At 46.1% G+C, this 24,992-nt stretch overlaps 1 protein-coding gene across 2 annotated transcripts in view; it reads left to right on the plus strand.

The window, feature by feature from the left end:
• Positions 1–24,992, plus strand: part of trh (PAS domain-containing protein trachealess) — a 464,837-nt gene that overhangs the window by 1,781 nt on the left and 438,064 nt on the right. For both annotated transcript variants that reach the window (XM_050180191.3, XM_050180192.2), the window contains exon 2: positions 22,460–22,673. In XM_050180191.3, the coding sequence (XP_050036148.1) occupies positions 22,558–22,673 (116 nt within the window). In that variant the 5' untranslated portion in view covers positions 22,460–22,557. The remainder of the gene's footprint in view (positions 1–22,459; positions 22,674–24,992) is intronic.

Consider the following 24,992-nt stretch of genomic DNA (forward strand, 5'->3'; position numbering starts at 1 on the left):
AGATGGATTTATTTATTTATTTATTTATTTATTTATTTATTTATTTATTTATTTATTTCACATACTGTCAATCCCTCGTGGGATTATAACAGGAAGGGCAAGTACATATGGTAGTATTTGCGAACAAAGAATATAAATAGATTATATAATCATAAGTGTGTTATTGCAAAGGTTTTGGTTTCGCTAAACAAAAGAATTAAGTAGTTCATCACAAATGCACTATTTGGGTACAATATACTATAACAAGGAAGAATCTGAGAAAACAAGAAACCAAACAAGAAAAAGAGAAAAAAACATCTGAAAACACATGTGATATAAAATACCTAATGACCATGACAAACTGGATGCAGTCATGCGTATGATGCATCATACAACAAGAAACTCATAGATTTAAGTGTTAGGCTATGAAGATCGGTAACAAACCTGACTATGTAAGTCAGAGCTGTAAGGCAAGGAGATGTTCTTCCACTGAATTAGCAAATGTATCTAATGAGGTGCTGTTGCTAATGGATTCGCTCAGTTTATTCCACTCTCTTATCGCTAAAGGAAAGAATAAATTCTTAAACCAATCGGTATGAAAAGAATGCTCATTGAGTGTTTGTGTGTTTTTATGCCGCGTTGGCCGTGTTTCATTTCTGGAGATGTATCTAGAGGTATCAATATTAAGCTTGTTGTGTAAGAGCTGGTACACAAGTTTAGAACGGGCTAGTACAGCTCGGTTTTGTACTGTTAGGATTCCGGCTTTGTTAAGTAGTTCGGTGGGCGAGTCTGTTAATTTATTTATTATTTTATTATCTTATTTTATTATTATTATTTATGATTATTTAAAGCCGGTAGATATGCAGACACAACAGGCTCCACAGTCTGGAAGCGGCAGGACTTAAGAGAAGAGAGAACGTTATTTATGGAAAACCAGCGTTCAGCCGGCGTATACATTTCGCCTACATGCTATACTCTACAGGGGACGGGACGAAGGGAAAAATTGACAGTGAGTGACGTTCGGTCTGGTCGCAAGGTTTAACAATTGCCACTGATAACTAATCTCAGTAGCTTTTGCGGCGTGAGCATCGCGACGCGTGACATCGCCATGGACGGGTGGCACGCACACGCCCGGAATACGTCGGACGTGCGTTCCACGCGATTGTTGCTTACTAACTACGAAGAAAAACAAGTCTAGCTATGCTTAAGAGCTCACTATGCTGAAATCGTGGCAGACAAGGCACTAAAAGGAGAACTATATTGAAATAAATAAATAAATAAATAGCGAGAACAACTTTTAACAATGGCAAAAAAAAAAAAAAAGGAAAACAGAAATACGGAGGGACGAAAACCCAAGAACCACTCTTTTTATACTGTGAATGTATCACAAAGTCGCATATATATACGAGGTCTGTCCAAAAAGTTCGTGCAGTACGTTTAATAAAAAAGATTCACTTCACGAGAGAGAGAGAGAGAGAGAGAAATGAAAAGGGAAGTTAGCCATTTCACCACAATTCAGTTCACGAACATTCATATACATCAATGTGGTCACCCTCGAAATACTCCCCAATAGACACAATACACTGCACAGTTCCACCTCTTCATTCCTGGAAGCGCTCATGGAAATTCTCTTAGAATATTAAGCGCTTTAGCGGCGATGTCGTTTCCTTCTCGTCACATACCCGAAATGCCGTCGCGGGAGCACCAGTTTGCATTTTGGGGAAAAAAATAAAAATAAATGTGGCACCGATCCGGCAAGCAGGCAGGGTGTTCCAGCAGCACCCTGATGGAAGTGCGTTCCGAAAACTCACGCACTGCCGGTGCTCAGGGACATTTTACGGGGCGCTGAATAGAGCGCCCTTCTTTTGACAGATTTGGTCGCACGAGGCGCACGCGATCACTCAAACGCTTCAGGACCGTTCACAGTTTAATCTTCAGGTACAAATTCGTGGTGTACAATTACATTGCAGTTAAAGAACAGGACTGGTTCTCGGTTTATATTTCCGCGTTCTCCTTCTTTTTTTTTTTTTTTTTTTACCTTGGCTTATCTTTTTTTTTTCCACCCCTTCCTATGCGACTTCAGCTCGATGTCGCATTTGTGTATTCAAGTATCATCGCCGGCGACTATTCTTTGCAATAATTGAGGGTTTCCAATCAATGCAACAATCTTTTCGTCGCAACTTTTGCTAATAGAGGAGTCATTAATTCTGGGGGTTTTACGTGCCAAAACCACGATTCGATTATGAGGCAAGCCGTAGTGGGGACTCCGGATTAATTGCGACCACTTGGGTTTCGCTAACGTGCCCCCAATGCTCCCGACACGAGCGTTTTTGCATTTCGCCCCCATCGAAGTGCGGCTGCCGCGGCCGGTATTTGATCCCGCACGACCTCGTGAACAGCGCAACACCACAGCCGCTAAGCCACCGAGGCGGGTTCACGCAGGAGTCAGCACTTTCGGCATCATCTGGGCGCAAACCTTTCTCTTTCCAAAATTTCAGCCACAATCCGGTGAACGGGCGACTTTCCCAACCAAGTGCTTCTGCTGTCAATCTATATATTATTTATTACAGTCATTCGGCGGTCACTGAGCACAAAAGAATGCACACGTTCTACGTTTTCATCTTCGCACGACAGGGCGCCCTGATCTTGCATCGTCCTTGGGGTTTTAACGGCTTTGCCGAAAGCGACTGACCCACTTCATCACAGTTCTTTCCATTAGGCATCCTTTAATTTCGTAGGTCTTTTAATCAATCAATTAGTAAGTAATTGATTTATTAATAATTAATTCATAGGTCTTTTAATTATTTCTGCACCATTCCTGGTCAATTTCGCAAGAAATTTGATATTGATTCTTTATTCCGTCTGTTCGTTGAGCTCCATTCGAGAAAGACTAAAAAAAGAAAGAAAAAGATATGACAGGACCCATCTCACGATGACTGTCGATGGTAATGAGATTAGCATTTGAGCAATGCATCGACACACCTTCGTCATGCTGAGGTTTCCGTTGCTTCGGCTTAAAACTCCAGCATGCTCCCACTTTGCTATGGCGCTGACGCGAGCGAGTATCATGGCGACTCAGTATGTGTGGAAAAGAACGCCACACCAAGTGCACAAATCACACGTTCGAGTCATATCATGCATGGCGATATGAAGGGAAGAATAAAAGAATCGTATCGCATCAATTGGTCCACATCACGGGGAAATAATCAGGGACGTATTTTGTAAAGATGCATGTAATTTTCGACTCCTCCTTTCTCTATTATCCGTTACGCCGCTTAGCCGATTACTGCGATAATGGCGGAGTAACATCGTGCGAGCCAAATTCCAAGGGCGAAAATAGAAATAGATCGTTGCAAAAACAGGGCTGCAGAACCGGGGTAATGTAAAGATTCGATTGCAGTTATTTTCCTTTTAGCCACCGCCACGGTGGCTGTGGCGCGCGGCTACGGGGCATCAGGTCGCGGTGACCGCATTCTGATGGAGGAAAAATGCACAAACGCTTGTTCACTTATAGACTTGAGTGCAGTACGCTAAAGAGCCCGAGTTGTAAAAATTAATCCAGAGCCCTCCACTATAGCCCCAGCGTTGCATTGGGACATTAAAAATCAATCAATCAATCAATCAATCAATCAATTGTTTTCGCCCTTCGTCTGCGGTCTGATCGGCGCTCCGCCCACGCTATCATGGAGGCAGGCTGGTCGTGAGAGGTGGGCGATAAAAAAGGAAGCCTAGAATCGAAGAAAAGGAATCCTTATACTGGCCCAGGTCACTGTCAAGAAAATTTGGCTCGGCTTTCACAGCTTCTCCTTGCTGATGGCGGCATGACCGTGTTGTTGGCACTTTGCACCTACGCTCAGTGTGCACGCTATGTCTCGGCGATTCTCGCATGCAGAGAGCGGCGCATCTCTTCTGTGCGTGCGCATAGACGAATTTCGCGAAGGCGAAACTGACAACCGGTCAACCCGGACGACGCACGTACAAACACGAGAGTTGCTCCCTTTGTGCTTGCGCAGAGGAAACCGACACGTATACCGTCGCTCAGTATGCAAACCACGCCGAGGGAGCTACGGCGCACGGGTTATCGATCATATGAAAGGTTGGTGTTGCACATGATGCGTGCGGTGTGGTTGGAACGTGCGTTATAAGATGAACGCGGCGATCAGCATGCTCCGGCGTGCGGCGGCGCCGAAACGTCGGCGATATTGACGCTGCACTGCCTGTGTGAGTCCGGTTGGCCTCGTATACCACGTGTACGTGTATACGTTGTACACGTGGTAAAGCTCGATATATATATATGTATATATATATATATATATATATATATATATATATATATATATATATATATATATATATATATATATATATATATATATATATATATATATATATATATATATATTGAGAGCGCTGTTGTCGCACGCGTGAAACGCGTGGGCCCGCCTCCACTTCACATTGCGCGACAACGTTGAGTGAGTGAATAAACTTTATTACGGAGGCCACGTTAGACTACATGCTCTGGCGGTGTGCCCGGTCACGCTCTATCATCGCTAACAGCTCGGCCAGATGGGAGGCGGTTTTCCGCAGCCCTCTTCTGGCTGACCAACTCTGGGCTGTCCAGCAGGCCCACGATGCGGCCGAGCGGCTCGGCCTTCCGGTTCCCACGTGGGAGCGGCCCCCTTCGTGAAGACTCACGACCTGCAGGACTTCCTTAAAGTTTTACCATACCATACCATACCAAGCTGCTGGCGCCCGAAGCGTGGCGGTCACCCTATTTCAAGCGGCCGTGGTTATGTGCTGATAGCCTAGACTTGCTCACCATGCAGCCTTAGCTTGTCCTCAGGTGGGCGTCCCACTGGTCTTCTGTTGATGCGTCGATAGGCGTTGTCCGCGGGTTCTTTTTACATTCTCGGACCATGTGACAACGGGTGTTTTGTGTATTGCGGAATTCACAATCTCTTGTCTACGTTGAGGGGTACATCGCGTGTAGTAGAATGCCGTAGAGGTATAATTGCTCATCTGAAGTCGGCATAGCATGACGACTTCTCTGTTAAACTTCCAGTGTGGTGGCAGATATTCCCTCCCGTTCTTCTAATGTTCCAGAATGTTGCAGTACTTACTTTGTATCATTTCGTCTTGGTCTGACGGTAGACGATGTCCCGGTGAGGCTGCACGGCGTACGTGTTCTCGAGCGGCGGCGTGAGCCGCTTCGTTTCCCACCACGGATTCGTGTCCCTTTGAAACGTGGGGGAGGTAACTGGAGAAAACGTAAGGAGTTGGAAACTGTTGAATATAATGTTTTGGAATGCGATTAACAATTTAACATTAGAGATTAAACAAATATGCAACTACTTACAAATTTAGGCAAATAAGTTTGAGTCACAAGATAAATGACAGTATCACGCTAATAAATGATAACAGAAAAATTAACCAGCGAGCGCAAGGCGACCGTTAGCAAAACATCGTTTGTTCCATCGTCGCATCTCGTATTGCCGTCTTATCCTTTTTAATAACTTGGCCCGCGTTAGCTAGGACTCACGGTATGTACAGCTCTATAGCATGTACACAGCGTAGGGTATCGGCCTCGAGGGTATACCGTGGCGCCACCTGCTGGAATCTCTCAGTGACTTGTAAAAGCGATGGACAGCTAGTGTATACTGAGAACAACGCGTACGGCGCGTATACTGTACTCATGTGTTTACAGCTACAGCCCGCCGTTGCTTAGTGGCTACGGTGTTGGGCAGCTAAGCACGAGGTCGCGGCCCGGCCACGGCGGCCGCATTTCGATGGGAGCGAACTGCGTTAACACCCGTGTACTTAGACTTAGGTGCACGTTAAAGGACCCCCGGTGGTCCAAGTTATTCTGGAGTTCCCCCACTATGGCGTGCCTCATAATCAGATCGTGGTTTTGGCACGTAAAACCCCGTATCTTTTTTTTTTTTACAGCTACAGATGATGGACATTGTCTACTAGTCTACATCTCGTTTTTGAGCAGTCGAGCTCTGCATGCGCAGAAACCCAGATATTGCAAACAGCGCTTTTGCGTTTGATGTTTGCAAATCACTCGTATAGAACAAGAATTCACACGACGTGTACTGCGAAACACGTGTCTATATAACACATATCTCGTACTTGTTCGCTTCCCGTCCGCCTTTCTTACGCCCGAAAACATACGCACACGAGTCCAGACACTGTTTGCATAAACGGCTGCCTCAGGAAGACAAAGAAAGGTGAAAAGTACCGGGCATGACGAACGCGCTGTGTAGCAACCTCGGATATTCAATATCCTCGTGAGCGGCGGTCGGTTGGCGATTATTCATTTTGGCCGCCGAGGGCATTAAGACGTCAGGCCCGGCACACGCGCGGGAGGCGTAGTCTTCGATCTTTCTTGCAGCTTCCGGGAAGCGATAACGGGGCCTCAAGGGGCAGTGCGTGTATATGCGCCCATGGAGAACGCGCGCCGCCAGCCAGATTTCTTTAGTCGATAACGCCCCCGGGACAGCTCGCGCCGCTTATTATATAGTTATAACTCATAAATAATACGAGGCGTAAGTTTTTGAAACAACTTAGGCGGTGAGAAGCAGGGTGTGTTCTACAGATGGATGAAGATAAGAGGTGCGCTTTTTCTGCGAACAGTACCCGCACCAGCTTCGCGAGCTTGCTTGCGTGTACGTTTGATGCGTTATTCTCGTCTTTCATTGTCTTTCCGCTTGGACAATGCGACTGCCTTACTGGCAAAGTACAATGAATTACGGAGTTTTAAGTTCCAAAGACGCAGTATGACTATGAGAGACGTATAAGTAAGGGAAGGGAGGGTAGGGGCTGAAGCTTAACATTGACCGCAACGTCTCCTTAAAACGTGTCTCACGACTTAATATAGTGGTGATTTTGCTTTCCGAGGCTATCGAAATGCGGCAGCTGCAACTCGGAATTGAACTGCAGCGATTTATTTCCCAGCCGCAGAAGGCCCAACTGAGCACCGCAAATGCTGACGCTTTTGAATGCTGCACGTGCCCAAAATATAACACCGAGCTGCTTCTCCTTCAATGCTTTTAATAACAGTGCCGGCTTTGCTCACCGCTCGGCCTGAAAGGGACCCTGAAGTTCAGGGCATGTATTCGCGAAAAATGTCTTTAAGCTAGGATTGTTTTTAAAGCCATAACCCTATAGCGCGTTAACAAGAAGGACGCGAGAGAGGCGACAGGACATACGCTACGTCGCGTCCCCTTTCTCCTGTCCGCGTTGATAACGCTGCGGTTATCGCTTTAAGCATGTACCGCGAGAAGGGCTAAATTGAAATTGCATTTTGGGGTTTTCGCCTGCCAAAACCACCATATATGATCATGAGGCACGCTGCAGTGAGGGACTCCGGAAGTTTGGACTACCTGGGTTCTTTAAAGTGCACCTAAATCTAAGTACACGAGTGTTTTCGCATTTCGCCCCCATCGAAATGCGGCCGCCGCGGTCGGGATTTGAGAAGGGCGATGGTTGGAGCTATTAGTTACTGAGCGACAAGAATGAACGGCGTAAAGAACACGCACGAGGTGTCCAGGTATCGTGTGTATCCTCTCCTTCGTTCGTTCATGTGCATTCCACTTCAATAAATATGAAGCTACACGATCGTGATGTTTGACGTATCATTAGCGAACTAGGTCGGTAAATGGCAAGAAGCACTCATCAGCGAAAGTCAGTGTGAATTCGGTCCACTTGATATAGCGTTTTAGCGTGGAAACTTTTTCACACGGACACACGAAGAGACACGTACACGCGCTTGTGTTCCTATGTCCCTGTGAAAGACTTTCCGCGCTGAAACACTCTATCGAAGTTTTCGCACCAGCAAGGCCAGAAGTCAGTCGCCGAGAATTCGGTGCAGTTCAGTTCGCATTTTATTCGGACATAGAAACGCACAGGTGCTCCAAAACACGGAGCAAACGAGAATGGCTGGCGAGGTCCTATGACGCATTGAGTATGGCATGGCCCAAAACGAAACAAACTTAGCTAAGGCCTAACAAGACGCGGGCAAGCCAATATCAACAGTATAGGTCTTCAGAGAACGAACACCCGTAATGTTTCAGTATATTTTATAAAATATACTGAAACATTTCCAGCAGAAACCATCCGACGATGACTGTCGACGTTAATGCAATTCGCATTGAAGCAATGTAGCGGCATGGCGTATCACCACCGGCGAAACGCGTCATGAATGAGGTGTGTGCTGCAGTGGGGCTCCTTTCTCGCAATTCCCTCTGGTCGTGCTGCGCCGTCTACCGGTGCGGCCGAGAAGTCCGTGCGTGGTGCGTGTCTGAATGTGTATGACGCCGGTTGGATTGCGCCCAGCACCGGATAAATTTTAAATTTCTTGTCATTGAAGAGAGACCCATGCCGTGACCCAAGCTGTTGTCAAAGAGGTACGTACGTAGTGGCACATACTCGGTGACCCGAGTTAGCGCGAAAGAGGTTCACTTAAGAGCGGCATATTCCCCGGCTTGAGCTCGGCAAAGCTCGGTGCGTGTCTCTCGGACGAGCGTTACGAAGCGTGGGTTGTCGATCGGAATGTCGTCTCAGTTGCACCCCCAGCGGCCGGTGTCGGCGACGCCAGGGTGGCGGCGGTGGTCGCTAATGGCATTTGCTTTGAATCGGGGCGGTGACAACTAGTCGCCTAGCCGTCCGCGTTGACACGAGACCAGACGTGGCACTGAATGACGAGGTGTTGAGTGGCCCGTGCAACAGGGTGAGCAGTGTCGTGCAGGACGTGTCGAACGTGGCCTGCCGATACGTTGCGGGGATGAAAGGGCGCGTAAGAGACGCGGGCACGTCACAACACAGCGAGCAGGGCGCCTACTCGTGAAGCACGAGCTCGTTGACCACTACTGGTGATAGTGAGGAGATCACCTTGTAGTACTTGCTGGTCGTCTGCGAGGTGATCCGGTTCAGGTGAACTTGCGCTTCGGCCTGTGGAAACCAGACTTGGGTATTTTGCGTTCAAAATGGCGGCAACATGAATTCGCACCTCTTTGATATCGTGGATGCGTCAGCTTAACAAACTTGAGTCCGCAGAATTGTTGCTAGGGTCAGTTATGTTCTAGTCCTAGGTCAGCACTGTAGAGTGCGAAGGAAAAGAAACGAGCGATGTCTAGACTGCAGGGCTGATTACGGAGCCCCCTGCCTAATCTTTATTCCTCTCCTTTCTTGGCTCGCTGCGGATGCCATGTGGCACCCAAGCCGAGACGGATGCTGCAAGCTTTTACTTCACCTATTGCAATCTGACATTTTGCCCATTTCTGCTCCATATAGTAAAGTTACCTATGCCTGTGGCAATATTGTTCCCTATAATTTGAAATAAAAGCGTCGCAGCGCAGTCTGCCCACTGCAGTGTGCTTCTACACCAAATCGGGCTAACTGGCAGACCACTCTTTTTGGAATGTTCTTCGTTTGCTTTGCATTCGGCGAAGAAACGAATTTTTCACGCCTAAACACGTGACAGCTGCAGACCCTCATATAGCGATGTGAAACCCCAGATCTAACAAAGTGCGTATCGTTCGTGATATCGAGTGTGGATCGAGCATATATATTTTGTCTTAAGTTGAAGTATTGCCTGGTTCGAGAATTTCGACGTTCGATTGCTTCTAATAATACTCGGTTACGGCTGAGAGACGTGGTGTGTTACTACGATTATTGGAGCGTGCCTGTTACCTGCAAATACACGCGGCGGCTCACGATGTTGTTGCCGTCCCCAGGGCCCGTTGTTAACCCAGCCTTAGCCAGAAATACGGGGCCTATTCCAGTAATTTCTTTTTCAGAGTGAAATATTGCAGTCTGCTTCAATATGCATCGCTGCATCGGGGAAGGAGCACTTACCGTGCGTGAGCTTGCTAAACAGAATTTGTTTTTCTTCACAATCGACAGCGAACTAACCAACTATATGCATGATCAATTTCTGTGCTGCCTCCAGATTTATTGAGTAAGACCTGTTGCCTGAGTTCGTACGTGTTCGTCTCGGAAGAAATTACACAGAAGGTGACACATAAGACCAGATAATAGAGCTTTATTTTCTGAAAACAGTGCTAGACGTATGCGTACTCTCTACAGCACAAACTCACCATGCCAGTGCTCAAACTCCCAGTGAGGGTATCCAATTGGCAACATTCCCGAGATATCGCACCTCAGACGAATGCAAATATATTACTGTGTCAGTTACACATCCATCTCTTTATCGTTTTATATAAAACAAATATACTTTTAGTCATTCACCCGTCACCGAGCCCCTGCTCACTCCCAAATTTGTTTTCTTTTTTCTAGCATTGTCATTGTGGCCGTGACGCAAGTGATGCTGACTTTATTGTATCGAGTTTGGCAAACATTCAAACAGCATTGCGCCGGCAAATCAGTTATTGGAAAACTCTCTAGGAATTGGAGCAAAGAAAACGCATTGCATATTTGATTTTATATTTGAAGCTCTTATTAAAAAAAGTCGTATATTCGATGTGATTTGGAGATATTGCTGTACTCATGTACCTTATTATGATGCAGTGTTGAGAAATTCTTTTTTTTTAAATCCTGTTTGACAATTCTAGACAGACAGTGTCACAATCTGTGGCGTCAATAATAGCTGGTGCGCGAAATCAACTGTGGCCTCGCCATCTGTCCTTTCTTAGGTGGTGGTGGTGGTGTTGCAGCAGGCGGGGTTATCCTGGCATACATAGCCGGCAGTTGCTCCTCCTGAGCCTCCTGTGAGTGTCACTATGTGTGTCACCAGGTGTCGAAGAGCCTCGTATCTCTTACTTGAATGATATTGCGCGACCAAAAAACGACACGGACGTGAGAGAAGACGACACACCTAGCGCAAACTTTCAACTAAGTTTATTTTGCCACTGCGTCGATTTTATACATGGGAGGCAGTGTAGACCGCGCATGCGCTTACAAGAAAATGAAGTGCGAATTCATGTAACATAGTTAGGAGTCATGTGATGCCGCGTCCAAGAAACTTAATTCTTTTTCTGTGAGAGCCAGAGACGGGAAGCTAACACACTTATCACCCAATTTCGCGATCATCTGCGCTTCAGATATTTCACAGATGAGCTGCGTGCTGCCACGGCAAACAATCGTGCATTGATCCTCAAGAGGTAAGCGCATGCGCGCTCTATACTGCCTCCCATGTATAAAATCGACGCAGTAGCACAATAAACTTAGTTGAAAGTTTGCGCTTGGGGGTGTGTCGTCTTCTCTCACGTCCGTGTCGTTTTTTGGTCGCGCAATATCATTTAAGTAACGGATTACCAAGTTGCCCGGAATGCTGCCCTCGTATCTCGCATGAAGACACACACACGCACTAATGGAATATTCGGCTAATTGTTGCAGCGCACCTTGGCAAAGCTACTAAAGTATTAGAATACAATTTTATATCTTCATTACGTGAATTAACAGGCCTAACTACAACCAAGCTTCACTATCACACTTGTAACTCGCTTATGCTCGCAGTAAAGCTTACTTTATTGTCTTCCATGAACTTTAGAAGCGCTGCCGGAGCACTCGAAAATGATCTGGTTCAACCAGAAACGAGACAATAAACTTTTCGCGACGGGAGAAGTGTCGCTGAAGCCCTAAAATCAGTTATAGGCGGGAAGTAGCCAAACAGAACCAATGCATACGTGTAGTCTTTCGTGTATGTAGCATGCGATCACCTATAAAACACTTTTCCGAACTCGTTAATTTGTTAGCATTGTAACTGTGTTGTAAGGAAGGTCAGGGAAACCAAAAGGTTCATCACCCTCCTGTACACATCCCTTCCCACGCCCTCGTCTCTTCTTGAACGACGCATAGAAATATCAGGTTGAGTTTAGCTGACAGATACAGAACACAGAGAGAGAGAGAGGGAGAATGAAGAGGAAAGGCAGGGAGGTTAACCAGATATGAGTCTCCGGTTTGCTACCCTATACTGGGGATGGGGGATAGGGGTTAGAAAGATGACAGAGAGGAAAACGCTAAAAAAAAGAAAAGAAGAAAACACACACACATGGAGACAAAACACAAAAGGCGTTCCAGTTAAAGGCGTTCGCAAATGCCGGTAGATCGCAAAAAGCGCAATAGCGCTTGCACGGCCTTCTTCTGTGACGTTAGCTCCCTTCGATGTTGTAGAATTCTTTTTTCGGATAGCGGTTGGTCGTCCAGTTGGTCAAGTTCGTGGGGAACGCATTCCCTCTGTGGACCGTACTGCGGGCAGGCGCACAAAATATGGCCAATTGATTCTTTATGCCGCAGTGGTCACAGGTTGGGGTGTCGGTCATCCCTATGCGGAACGCATTGGCTTTGGTAAAGGCAACGCCCAGCCACAGTCGATGCAAAAGCGTGGCGTCTCCACGGCGAAGCTGTGATGGCGCTCGAAGACTTAATGTTGGATCAAGTGAGTACAGTCGTGTATTTCTTAAAAGGGGGTCATTCCATTGTGACATGGTGTACTGCCGGTCGCGGGATCGAATCCCGGCCACGGCGGCCGCATTTCGATGGAGGCGAAATGCGAAAACACCCGTGTACTTAGATTTAGGTGCACGCTAAAGAACCCCAGGTGGTCAAAATTTTCGGAGTCCTCCACTACGGCGTGCCTCATAATCAGAAAGTGGTTTTGGCACGTAAAACCCCATAATTATTATGGTGTACTGACGAGTAAGAGCAGGCGGAGCTTCCGTGCTGCGTCAGTTCTGGAAAGTGGCATTGGTACGTGGGGCTCCTCAGTATGGGCTGAACGGGCAGCTTTATCGGCCCGTTCATTGCCGATAATCCCGTAGTGACTTGGAAGCCATTGGAAAGTTATTTTATGGCCTGCATCACTTATATGGCGTAACGTCTCTGTAATGTGAAATATTAGCTGTTCGTGCGGTCTGCGTCGTAAAGGTGACAGTAGAAACTGCAGTGCCGCCTTAGAATCACAGAATATCGTCCACTTGTGTGGCTGAAAGTGAAATTGTGCTGTTTAGCGTCCGAAAACAGCACAATGGGTTGCGAAGGACGCCGTATAGTGGGAGATTCCGGATGAGTTTTGACCACAAGAGTTCCTTTTATGCGCACATTTATATAAATGTAATTTTTTTTTCATTTCGCCACCATTGAAACTCGGCTGTCTCGGTCGGGAATCGAGCCCGTGACCTCGTGTTCAGAAGCATAGAGCCAAATAAACGCTGCGCCACCATGGCGGGTATAGTTGACAGAAGCCATTTACGGAGTTGCGAATAAGTGTATATTTCGCCTAGAGCGAACGACTGGTAAGCAGCAGAAGGAGGGACACATCAAGGTGTGTTCAGGAAGGCGACCCTTGCAAATACGTGGCGTGTCTCTGACGGCACAGCGCGGCTCCTGTTCTTGCGGTACCTGCTTTCCTGAACGCGTTCCCGCACTCCCTTGCACTTCAAACAAGTCTCACGGATTGAGCGACGCTATCTCGAAAATCGCGTATGGCCTCCTAGGTTTTCGCATCAAGTGTTGAATGCTTTAGTGACGTTGTTTACCTACGCAAATTGACTATAGATCACGTTCCAAAGTAAACGATCACTCTTAGTAACTATCGTAGCTTTGTTATATGTATAAAAATGGCTCAGATATGCTCTGAAAATCCTGAAGTCAGGTTAGTGTCAATGGTTTTGCGGTTTGGAAGCAAAATTAGAAACACAAAAACGAACGGAACACTATAGAATGTTCTTCGTCTTCTTCGCTAATAACCAGGCCTTTCTCCGCCGATGAAATGGAAATAGACTTTCGAAAGGACACTCTACCGATTCTGGGCTTATGTAGCGTTTTTTTTTTCTTAGTGATGCTTTAATAAGGCTTTCGCCGACGCGTGTAATACAACCTGCCGCCATTCCGCATTCAATTTGCCGCACGTGTAATTCGCTGTCCCTTTCGAAGCGTGCACGACCGCGACCCGTGTGACTGGACGAAAAACGCTGTCTCGTGGGGTCAGTGAACTTGCGTGTGGGTGCGCGCCTGCGTCCGTCTGTAGGCATCGTGTATACGTAGCGTCGCCGCGCGCTATTCGAGGCGACGCGTCCCAGGCGCGCGAGTGTGTTTTGACGCGGCGTCGTCAATCAATTAGGGCGTGCCGGGTGCGCGGCGCGCCATACGGCGAGGCCACACCTCTTTGGCCGCGGCAATCACGATGCTTCGCGACGTGTCGGGAATCACTAATAACGCGCGTACGCACGGCTGTATGTACCTGCGCGCGTACACCGCCGTTGTCGTATACAGAGAATCGCTTGGGTTTTGCGGGTCAGCGCGCGTGGTACAACATTCAACCCCTTCCCACATGCATGCGCGTACGCACTACATGCTAAGTGCGAGGAGTTAGGCGAGGTTTTCTTCACTAACGCATCGGCGGAGATAGTATTACGGACAGGGGCACGGTAAAAGCATGCATTGTTGTGGAAGTCGCACAGCCGGTATCACATGTAGTTCGTCAAGAGAACCACAAATCGTAATATTGACGTTCAGCGGTGTACCTCCACCGATTCCTCACTTGAGAATTAACTTAGTTCAAGGAGCGCGAGAACCGTGGAGTTCAAGTCTGCTCAGCTGGAACTAGCGCAGCACTATCTCAGCTTGAACCATTGAAGTTGCAAGTCGCAAGCTTTTTGGTTTCTCTCTCTCTCTGTCTCTATCTCTCTCTCTTATGGCTTCCGCAAGGCCACTACCTTTGTCTCTGAATGTATACAATCAGCCCAAAACGAAAGAGAAAGAAGAATCACTACACATCCGTTGCCGCGTCGTCGGCTTCATGGAATAGAAGCAGACGACGACAAAATGTGCAGGCGCAGCGCACCACTCTGTAATTGCTGCTCCGTAATGAACGTCCGGCTTAATTAGCTGATGGCCAAAAACTCTGCTCCATACTTTCTGCCACGCACTTGTAAGTGACCATTTCTGCTGCGCCCCTCCGCAGTTTCTAACGAGGCTGCACAGTATTACAGCCAAGCAGTTAGCAGTACTCGCGTAGAGCGCGCATCTCGCCTCCCATGGCGTGCTGTCGACGTCGCTGCGTGCGGTGCTTTTGCGTCTGGCCGCGGTCGACTTAGTGGTTGTGCAAAGTGAATGTTGTTATACTTAATCGTTCACTTAGCCTCCCCATCGTGCGAGCAGGCTGCTGCTAAACTGGCCGGACGGCGCTCTTCCCTCGCTACTATTCATTTTGTTAGTCTCTTGTGGTCCCTATTGGATCCGCTCTTATTTCACTGCGCCATAGCGCGCGATGTGAGGCATTAGGGCGTGTCGCTTGGGTGGCTAACCTCGTCAGCCGGTTATTTAGTCCTCTCCACTCGCGCTTGTCTGACTTCCCTTTTCCTATGTTCGGGGTTATTCATTCATATATGATTCCACCTTGTGCCAAGAGGGGGCATTATGGCTACGTTGACAAAAACAAAAAAAAAAAAAACAGAGGGAGTGGCAGAACGGAGGGAGGGGTAGTGGGTTAAGCATGCCTTTGCTTTAGCTACAATTGAAACATATAAATTTGTTTCAAGAATTAAACTTTGGGCTTTTACGAGCCAGAATGATTATGAGGCATAGCGGAGGGGCACCGTTTTCTTGCTGACCACCCGGGCTTCCCTAACGTGTGCCCAATGCAGGGCACACGAGCGTTATTGCATTTCGCCTCCATCGAAATGCAACCGCCGCGACCGGGATTTCATGAGGCACTGTCGGGCTTAGCAGCGCAATGCCAAAGCCACTGTTCCATCATGGCGGATTAATTTTTTTTAGAAATGAGTCTTACGATTCTTCTTGAATAGAGAGGGCGCCGATATCATGGGGAGCTCCACCTAATCGACATTTAAACAAACAACAATTACGGCAGAGCTATATATATATATATATATATATATATATATATATATATATATATATATATATATATATATATATATATATATATATATATGTACACTATTTCGCCTCGAAAAGCACGGTCATTTATGTTTAACTCTATAAATGTAACTCAGTCGCTACTTTTCGTGTCGGTCCACGGCCATGGTACATGTGTCGCGGTGTTATATTGCACAGGCTTGACAACTGTAAACAGCTAGAAGGTAATCAGTCCGTGTCCTGAATCTGTCCTTTGCCTTCATGGAGGAAGTAAACGTCCTTTTTTTCCCTCTCCTCCTTTCCCCAGCGCGCAGTAGCTGGCTAGACGAATGTACTTCAGGCCGACCTCTCTGCATTTTATATCATTAAACTTTTCTCTATCTCTCTAACAATTATAACTGACGCCAGAAAGAAGTCGATTTAGCATGTGAACATGTCAGGGTAAGTATTAGTGACTTCCACTGCCGCGCGAGCTACGCTCAGCGGCCGCTGTAACGAAAAAAAAAGGGTGTAGGGTGTGGTAAGTTCGCACCGATTAAAATAGTCCGGGAACCAAGGACGCTCAGCCGAGTCCACCGAGCGCAGGGTCACGTGTTTGGACTTCTTGTGGAACAAAGACTAAAAGGGAAGGGCCGTCACGGAGAATTCACTTGCGAAGGTTGGCTGCGTGCCATAATCGTAGTTTGTTTGCTTCCTCCAAGTTTGCCCCTCGCCTTTCTGTCTGGGTCTAGTTCGCTCGAAGGCAAAGCGAAACATTTATTGTAGCTGGCATTGTCTGATGCGAGAATCTCATTTTGCTACATGTACTCGAGAAACGCCCTTTTAGTGTTACGCTGGACCCCAATAACTCAACTGCACTTATTAACGAAAATTATTTCCCTGGTGTCGTCATTCATCATATATTTATATCAGGGGCGTAGCCAGGGGGGGGGAGGTCTAATGGGGCTTCAGTCCCCCCCCCCCCCGAAATTTTTTCGTGCTGTGATGCACCGCCAACCAAAACAACCGACGGTGCCGGAAATCATTCTGGATTTCCTCTCGCATGTATTTCTCGCGCCCGAAAAAACATTTCGGCGCGAAGATGGTGAACTCGGGCTGCATTTCGTGGCAACGCGCATGCACCTGGAGTCACATAACCCAAAGATCCCCATCCGAGCACAAAGTTTCAAGGGCACTTTGATGGCGCGCGGGCCCGCCGCGGCATCTCGCAGAGGCCGCAGAATCTACGGAGCGCATGGATTTCAATTAAGAAACTTTAGGGGTACAAAGATCGCATAAAATTTTGATGCGAAAGGTGCACTGACATTTCCAAAGTTGTGCTTCTGTGATTCTGTGATCTGTGAATCTGTGATTGCGCAACATGTTTATTTGCCTTGTTTGACGCATTATACAGGGTGTTTTAGCTAACTCTAGCCAGAGTTTTAAAATATGCCGATGCACTCTAAGACGACGCGACCAAATACATGTTGCTCACTGTTGTGTGCATTGTGTAGCTATTCTTGTATTTTGTTTAATTAGATAATTAGTCAAGATTAATTAACTAACTTCTGAAGCACCGAAGCTAGGAAAAAAATTCCAATTAGAAAATTTCTGAGCGCTTTGCAAAGCGTCCGAATAAACAGTTTCTGTCTTTCTATCTATTAAGTATTAGTGTTTTTCAGCTCACTGCGGATTCCCGCGAAATACAAAAAACACAACGTGACATGCCCGCTTGCGTGTCGTGATTGCACTGCTCTTAAGCATTCCGCGCGCAAACAGCCATAGGTGCACTAGCTGCCACTTAAAAAGCGACAGAGCAGCGACGCAAGCCCTGTCGCTTTTTGGCTGTTCGATTTAAGCTAGCAACCGTTATCCCCTGCGCTGTGTAAAGCGACTAGTGGTTGTGGTTGTAGTGGCAGGTGGTAATTCCAGACAGCGATAAACAGACTATCGTGCATCGGCCGCTAAAGCGCGAACAATCTCGTGATGCCTTTTTCTAACGAGGAAAAAGCAAGCATGATCCTTGCCCTAGTAACTGCGGGCAGACAGAGACGGCAGGCTGCGAGAATATTTCGAAGCTGGCACCCGGGTACGCGACTGAGCCCAATGACAGTATTCAACAACTATGAGTCGCTGAAGCAAACCGGCAGCTTCACAAGAAAGAGGCAGAGAGCTTGAGTCATAAATAATGAGGTTCGCTCCAACGTTTTGTCTTTCATGGCGGCTAATCCACATGCTAGCACGCGCAGTGTGAGCGCACAGCTCGGTGTGTCCAACTCAACTGCCTGGATGATTATGAAAACAGCTGGACTGCACCCTTATCACCTGCAGTTGCATCAATGCCTGGAGTCAAGGGATCTTCAAAAGAGACTCAACTTTGCCAATTGGATTTTGATTCAGGAGGAGCAGGATTCTGACGTTCTCACCAAGGTATCCGGACTGACGAGATGAACCTTTCCTGAAATTGCCAAGTAAATATCCACAACGCCCACTACAGAAGTGAGCGAAATCCCCACTGGCTAGGAATATCCCGCCACCAATATCAGTGGTCTTTTAACGTTTGGTGCGGAATATATGACAGCACAGTCATTGGCCCAGTGTTTTTAACACTCTGACCGGCAAGAGGTATGTCAGTTCCTCAAAGGGCTGGTTGAAGACTTCTGCTGCAACATGCCACTAGCCCAGCTTGACGCAATGTGGTGTCAGGACGACGCGGGCCAGTCAAGCACGACAGTCAAGCACGAGCAAGCCTTGATGTTACTTTCCCAGGGCAATGGATAGGGAAAAACGGGCCTGTGCTGAGGCCGGCAATGTCACCCGACCTCAACCCTCTTGTCTTTTTCTTCTGGAGCTATATTAAGGATCACGTATACACGACGGAAACGACGACTCCAGAAGCCTTACATGAGAAGATAATTGAAGTCTGCCGCAGAATTTCACCGACGGTGCTCAAGGCAGCGACAGCAAGCGTTCTCAGAAAGTCCCAGTGTTGTATCGCTGCAGAAAGTGACCTCTTCGAGCGCTTGCTGTGAAAGACTGCGTCTGGTCATTAATGATACTCTTATTCCACCATTTTCAGCCTTCTGAAAACTGAGTTTTATTTATTTAGGGATGTTCACTTTGCTTAGAGCTATAGCGAAATGATGGACCTGTTGCTTCCGGCAGCACAAGCGATAACCGCTGCGTCTGCTTATCGCTATAACGAACTTTCGCGAGGGGAGCACATCGCTGGCTTAAACGGCACAGCCGACGCCTACGTGGTTGCCCTGTCGCCTTTTAAGCGGTAGCGCGCCTATGGCTGTTTGTGCGCGGAACGTTGGGGAGCAGTGTAATCACGATGCGCAAGCGGGCATGTCACTAGTTTCGTAGTTCGCGGGCATCATCAGTAAGCTGAAATACACTAATACCTAATATATATATAGAACTACAGAAACTGTTTATTTGGACGCTTTGTAAACCACTCTGCAATTTTCTAAATGGAATTTTTTTCCTAACTTTGTTACTTAAGAAGTTGGTTTATGAACCTTGGCTAAAAATCTAATTAAGCAAAATACAAAATATAGCGTGACACACTGCGTACAAAAGTGAGCAACATGCACTTGGTCGCGTCGTCTTAGAGTGCATCGGTATATTTTTAAACTCTGGCTGAAATTAGCTGAAACACCCTGTATAAGGTGACTTTTGCTTAGATACGTAGATTTATTGGTTACTTATACGTATATTTAAATATCTTGTTGCGAGGTTTTGTGCATACATGCAGGGAACTTTGTTTCCAGAGACACTTCTTTTGCTTTTTATCAAACTTTACCTTCGCATTTGTGTATTCCATTGTACTTCGAATTTCTAATGTATATTTTGCAGAACTCCTGCTTTTTACCTATATGTGATCTGTGTTTCCGCCGTGGTCAGTTGCTTCGCAGCTGCTGGGGACTGAGGGCCGGGGTTTGGTTGTTGTGTTCATATAGGAGGTTGTGGCCAAGTACTGCACCAGGGTGGCCAATCCTGCTCTGGTGAGAGAGTGCGTTACCGGTTCTGGTCACCGGGATCAGGCCGCACTCCAGGCCTGTTTGTGCAATTTTCTCAACACACGGTTTCTTTTTTTTTGTATTTTCCGGTAGAGAATTGTGCGGCACCGGGATTCGAATCATGGTCCACTTGCACGGGAGGCGGATACTCTACCGTCCCCGCAGGAGTGAAATTAAAAATTAAATTATGGGGTTTTACGTGACAAAACCACTTTCTGATTATGAGGCACGCCGTAGTGGAGGACTCCGGAAATTTCGACCACCTGGGGTTCTTTAACGTGCACCTAAATCTAAGTACACGGGTGTTCTCGCATTTCGCCCTCATCGAAATGCGGCCGCCGTGGCCGGGATCCGATCCCGCGACCTCGTGCTCAGCAGTCTAACACCATAGCAACTGAGTAACCACGGCGGGTCCCGCAGGAGTTGTACGCCTCATTTAACCTACAGTGGTGCCCTATTTGATCAGTCAAGGTGGACCAATCTGAGCTCGGTTATACCGCACGGATGGCACTCGGCTAGAGAACCTGGTATTTATGACCTGCACATGTGTGGCCATACATAACTGAAGATATATATCTTTCTTTTTTTTTATTTTAGGAGGGTTCCCGTACAGTGATAAAATAAAGGAAAAGACATTAAAAAGAAAGAAAAGAAAGAAAGAAAAAGGGGGGAAAAAGGAACATAACAGGTCATTACATAACATAACATTCCGAGTGGTTGGAAGGCATACTTTCTTGGAAAAAATGGCCGCCCGAGGAGAAGAGCGAACTCGAGCGGCTTTAGAGACTAGGAAAACTGCCCTAAAATATTTAGACTTGAGGGAAAGCTTCGTTATCAAACGATAGCACGGCAATCAGCACTCGAATACGACGAGAGAAATTATTGAGACGTGGAAAATTCCCTTGAAATAAATATGGTTTGCGAGACAAATGCTTGTAAGTATTGAACCTCTTAAAAGATGAGGGGGGAATATGCGCTCACCGAGAAGGCATCGTCGGCACGAGACCACCACCAGGCACCTTACTGAGACGTGGAGGGCTCTGCGGCCGGAAACAAAGCCTCCCTTCTCCGCCGGCCAAGAGGGGAAAACGCGCTTTCCGATCGCTCAAGGTTGCGCGGACATAGTATAACTCTAGCGTCTAGGAACAGCTTAACCAGGTGCGGGGGCGGCACGCATAGCGTGGGAAGCTAGCCGCCGGAATAACTATCTCAAGGACTGCTGCTGACGAGGGCGAAATACCTTCGTGTAATTATAATAACCCTAATAGGACTACTTTCGAAAGAAAAAAGGAAACGGCCCAGAGGGCTATACTACGAGAGCTATGACTGATAATTTTCTATATATATAGGGAAGGGAAGCGTAGTAGGGGGCGGCAGAAAGTTAGGTGGGCGGATGACATTAAGACGTTTGCAGGGACAACATGGCCACAATTAGTACATGACCGGGGTAGTTGGAGAAGTATGGGAGAGGCCTTTGCCCTGCAGTGGGCGTAACTAGGCTGATGCTGATGCTGCTGCTGCTGCTGCTGCTGCTGCTGCTGCTGCTGATGATGATGATGTGATCTGTGTTGCGACTACGATTTCGGTGCAATTACAATACGCAACCGGTGACAGCTGCTCCTGCACAGTACATTGGAATGAAGGACAGCGTCACTAAGATTTTTCCCTGGCCGTTGTTGCATATGTACAAAAATGTAAACAAGGCTTTTGAATGACAAAGTATCATAAACATATTTGTCCTCAACTTGTTCATTTCACGGCCTTTGCATTTATCATATCAGCGGCATGCACTGCTTTGCTGGTTTCGCACTTATATAGTTCTAATGTTCGTGTGATATTTTCTTTCTTACTGAATAGGCAAACAACATGGAAGCATTGATATCAGTTATTTTTGGCACAATTTTTAGGACATAAGAATATATTCTTTTATGAAAAGATACATATTTTACTTGTCTTGATAGTGCGTAGCGTTCAAGAATTAGTTTGCAGCATCTTTGGCAATTGCAATGCAGTTATTATTCATGTACTTGATCCCTCGACCAATTCTGTGAGGAGGCCAAGCTCCATATATATATATATATATATATATATATATATATATATATATATATATATATATATATATACAGAGAGAGAGAGAGAGAGAGAGAAAGTGCGCTTTCAATGGAGGTATAATCTGTGCTGCGGATGGCAACACGGTAAACAAGGGGAAAAGAGTATCAGGGATTATGCACCATAATTACACATGTAACATAATAACATTGTCATATACTTACATGCTCCTCCTTAGAACTTATGTCAATTGCTGGACATCGCCCAGCGATTTCCAGTTACCTCTGTCTTTCAGGGCGTGGATTTCTTAGAATAGGTAATCGATATTTACACTTGCGAAAGAGCGCTATCGACAGGAAATAAGATAAGGGCACATGTCCGACAAACGCCTGTCATTTAAAAGTGGAACATGTGCAACACATGCAAAGGACACCGGCTTTGTTGTACGCGTCCTGTCGATAGCGTGCTTTTGTAAGTTCAGACTTGCATTATGCAGTGAGTTCTGACGAGAAGTTCAGCGGATAGCGTGTTTGAGAGCGCGGGGCTTTGTGCTGTTCTGAGCGTGGGCGCATTCCGTGCAGTGATCGGAGTACACGGTCGTCGTCGTCGTCGGCAGCGGCAGCAGCGGGCGGTGCGGCGTCGTCGCCGAGCGCGACGGCGTCCTCTGGTCTGCGCCACCATGCAGCACCCTCAGCACACGCACGCACCGGGTCTCGTGGACGGATACGCGGCCGCGCTGCCGATGGACCTGCACGTGCCTCCGCCGCACCACCAGGGATACCATCCCTACTTCCGGTGAGTGCAATGTCTGTGCGGCACGTCACTTCCGCTCACGCCCGTCGCACCGCACCGGTGACGACCAGCACACGCTACTAAGTTCCAATTTTGGTCATCATTGAAGGCAGTCAACTTTCACTACTAGTTAACACAGCTCGGAGACCGAGTAATGAAACGCTTGATGAAGACGTCTCTGCGACTTGACGCCACCCCGCATCTACAAGAACAGGGGAAAAAAAAGAAGAGAAAAAGAAAAGAAAAACGTGTACATATATATATATATATATATATATATATATATATATATATATATATTATTTATTTATTTATTTATTTATTTATTTATTTACAGATACTGCCAGCCCTTACACAGGGCTATAGCAGGAGAGGAATGCGAACAATTATAAATCACATATTTTGTACATGGAAAATTGTACATTGAAACACAAAAAGGGACAATACATTAAAATTAATAACACCAAGAGGTAACAGCGTAAACCGCTGAAGATAACAAGGACACAAAGTCAAGTATATTATTTAAAAACTAGAATATTTCCAATGCGTTTTGCGAAAAAAATCTATTGATGAGGATGAAACGGCTTCTTCCGACAGAGAGTTCCATTCTTTGATAGCTCTTGGAAAAAAGCTGTACTTGAAACAATCGGTATGTATAACAGGGGGACGAATAAACATTGAATGACGATGTCTAGTGGTTTCACTAGAAAGAATTTCAAAAAAGTCTGTATGCTTTATATGAACATGATGATGAATGATTAGGTAAAGATATTTAAGTCTTTCAAATTTAGATCTAGCCTGGAATGTCGGTAGGTCTGCCTCTACACAAAGTTGAGAAGGGGAGTCCGTCTGCCGATATTTATTGAATATAAATCTGACTGCCAGACGCTGTATTCGTTCGATTTTTGGTATATTTATAGCAGTGTAAGGGTCCCAGACCACCTTAGCATATTCAGTTATAGGTCTAATTAATGTTTTATAGGCTAGAAGTTTTGTTTCTTGAGTTGCGAATGGCAAATTTCGCCTCAGACACCAGAGTGCCTTGTTGGCCTTGGCACACACATAATCTATATGGTGGTTCCAGCGAAGATCACTTGTGAAAATCATGCCAAGATACTTATGCTGATCAACTCTTATCAGTTCATGATTATTAATAAAATAAGAATAGTTTAAGAAATTTAACTTTCTAGAGACTGTCATAACTACAGTTTTTAACGGATTTAGCACCATTTGCCATTCATCACACCATTTCTTTATTTTCTGTAAATTTACTTGTAATTTTGCCTGGTCTCCTACCGCATCAATTTTATTGTATATAATGCAGTCATCTGCAAAGAGCCTGATGGAAACGTCTATTTCATTCGGGAGGTCGTTTATAAATAAGAGGAATAAAAGGGGGCCCAAAACACTGCCTTGGGGAACTCCCGACTTAACACATGAAATCTGAGACTTTGTACCACTAATTTCGACATATTGCTCACGAGAAAGAAAATAGGATGAGAACCATTGAGTAATAGCAGCATTTTTGAACATAACATCAATTTTTCTTAGTAGTTTATGGTGAGACACTTTATCAAATGCCTTCGCAAAGTCCATGAAGATCATATCCGTCTGTCCCCGAGAGTTAATAGTTTCTGAAAGATCATGGGCTAATTCGATGAGCTGAGATGTTGTGGATAGGCCTTGACGAAAGCCATGTTGGTGGATAGGTAACAAATTATATTCATTAATATAAGTTAACAGATGGTTCGAGACGATATGTTCAAGCATCTTTGAACAGGTACTAGTGATTGATATAGGGCGATAATTTGCTAAATTATCAGCACCGCCGCTTTTAAGGACAGGAATCACTTTAGCTTGCTTCCATACCTTTGGTAAAAAACCGCTATGAAGTGAAGACCGAAAAATTAATGCAAGATATTTAGAATTCCATTCGGCATAGCGATAAAGAAACTCGTTAGGGATGCCATCGGGTCCAGGGTTTTTCTTTATGTTCAAACGAAGCAAAAGGTTGAGCACACCTTGTTCAGAAATCTCAACGTCAGCAATAGGCGGCCTGTCAGATGGAGTTTCAATACTCGGCATAATCTCGTTGTCTTCTGTGAACACAGATGCAAAATAATCATTGAAACTCTCGGAAGAAGGATGCTCATTAGATTGTGTCGTTGAGTGAACATTCGATGATGGATTAATATATCTCCAAAATTTACCCGGTGCTTCTTTTAGAAATTTTGGGATTGTGATGCCAAAGAACATTTGTTTGGATTCTTTCACAAGTATCTTAAGATTCCTTCCAAGACATTGAATGGTGGAACGAGTCTG

The sequence above is a fragment of the Dermacentor andersoni genome, chromosome 7 (assembly GCF_023375885.2).
Source record: "Dermacentor andersoni chromosome 7, qqDerAnde1_hic_scaffold, whole genome shotgun sequence".
NCBI classification, from domain to species: domain Eukaryota; kingdom Metazoa; phylum Arthropoda; class Arachnida; order Ixodida; family Ixodidae; genus Dermacentor; species Dermacentor andersoni.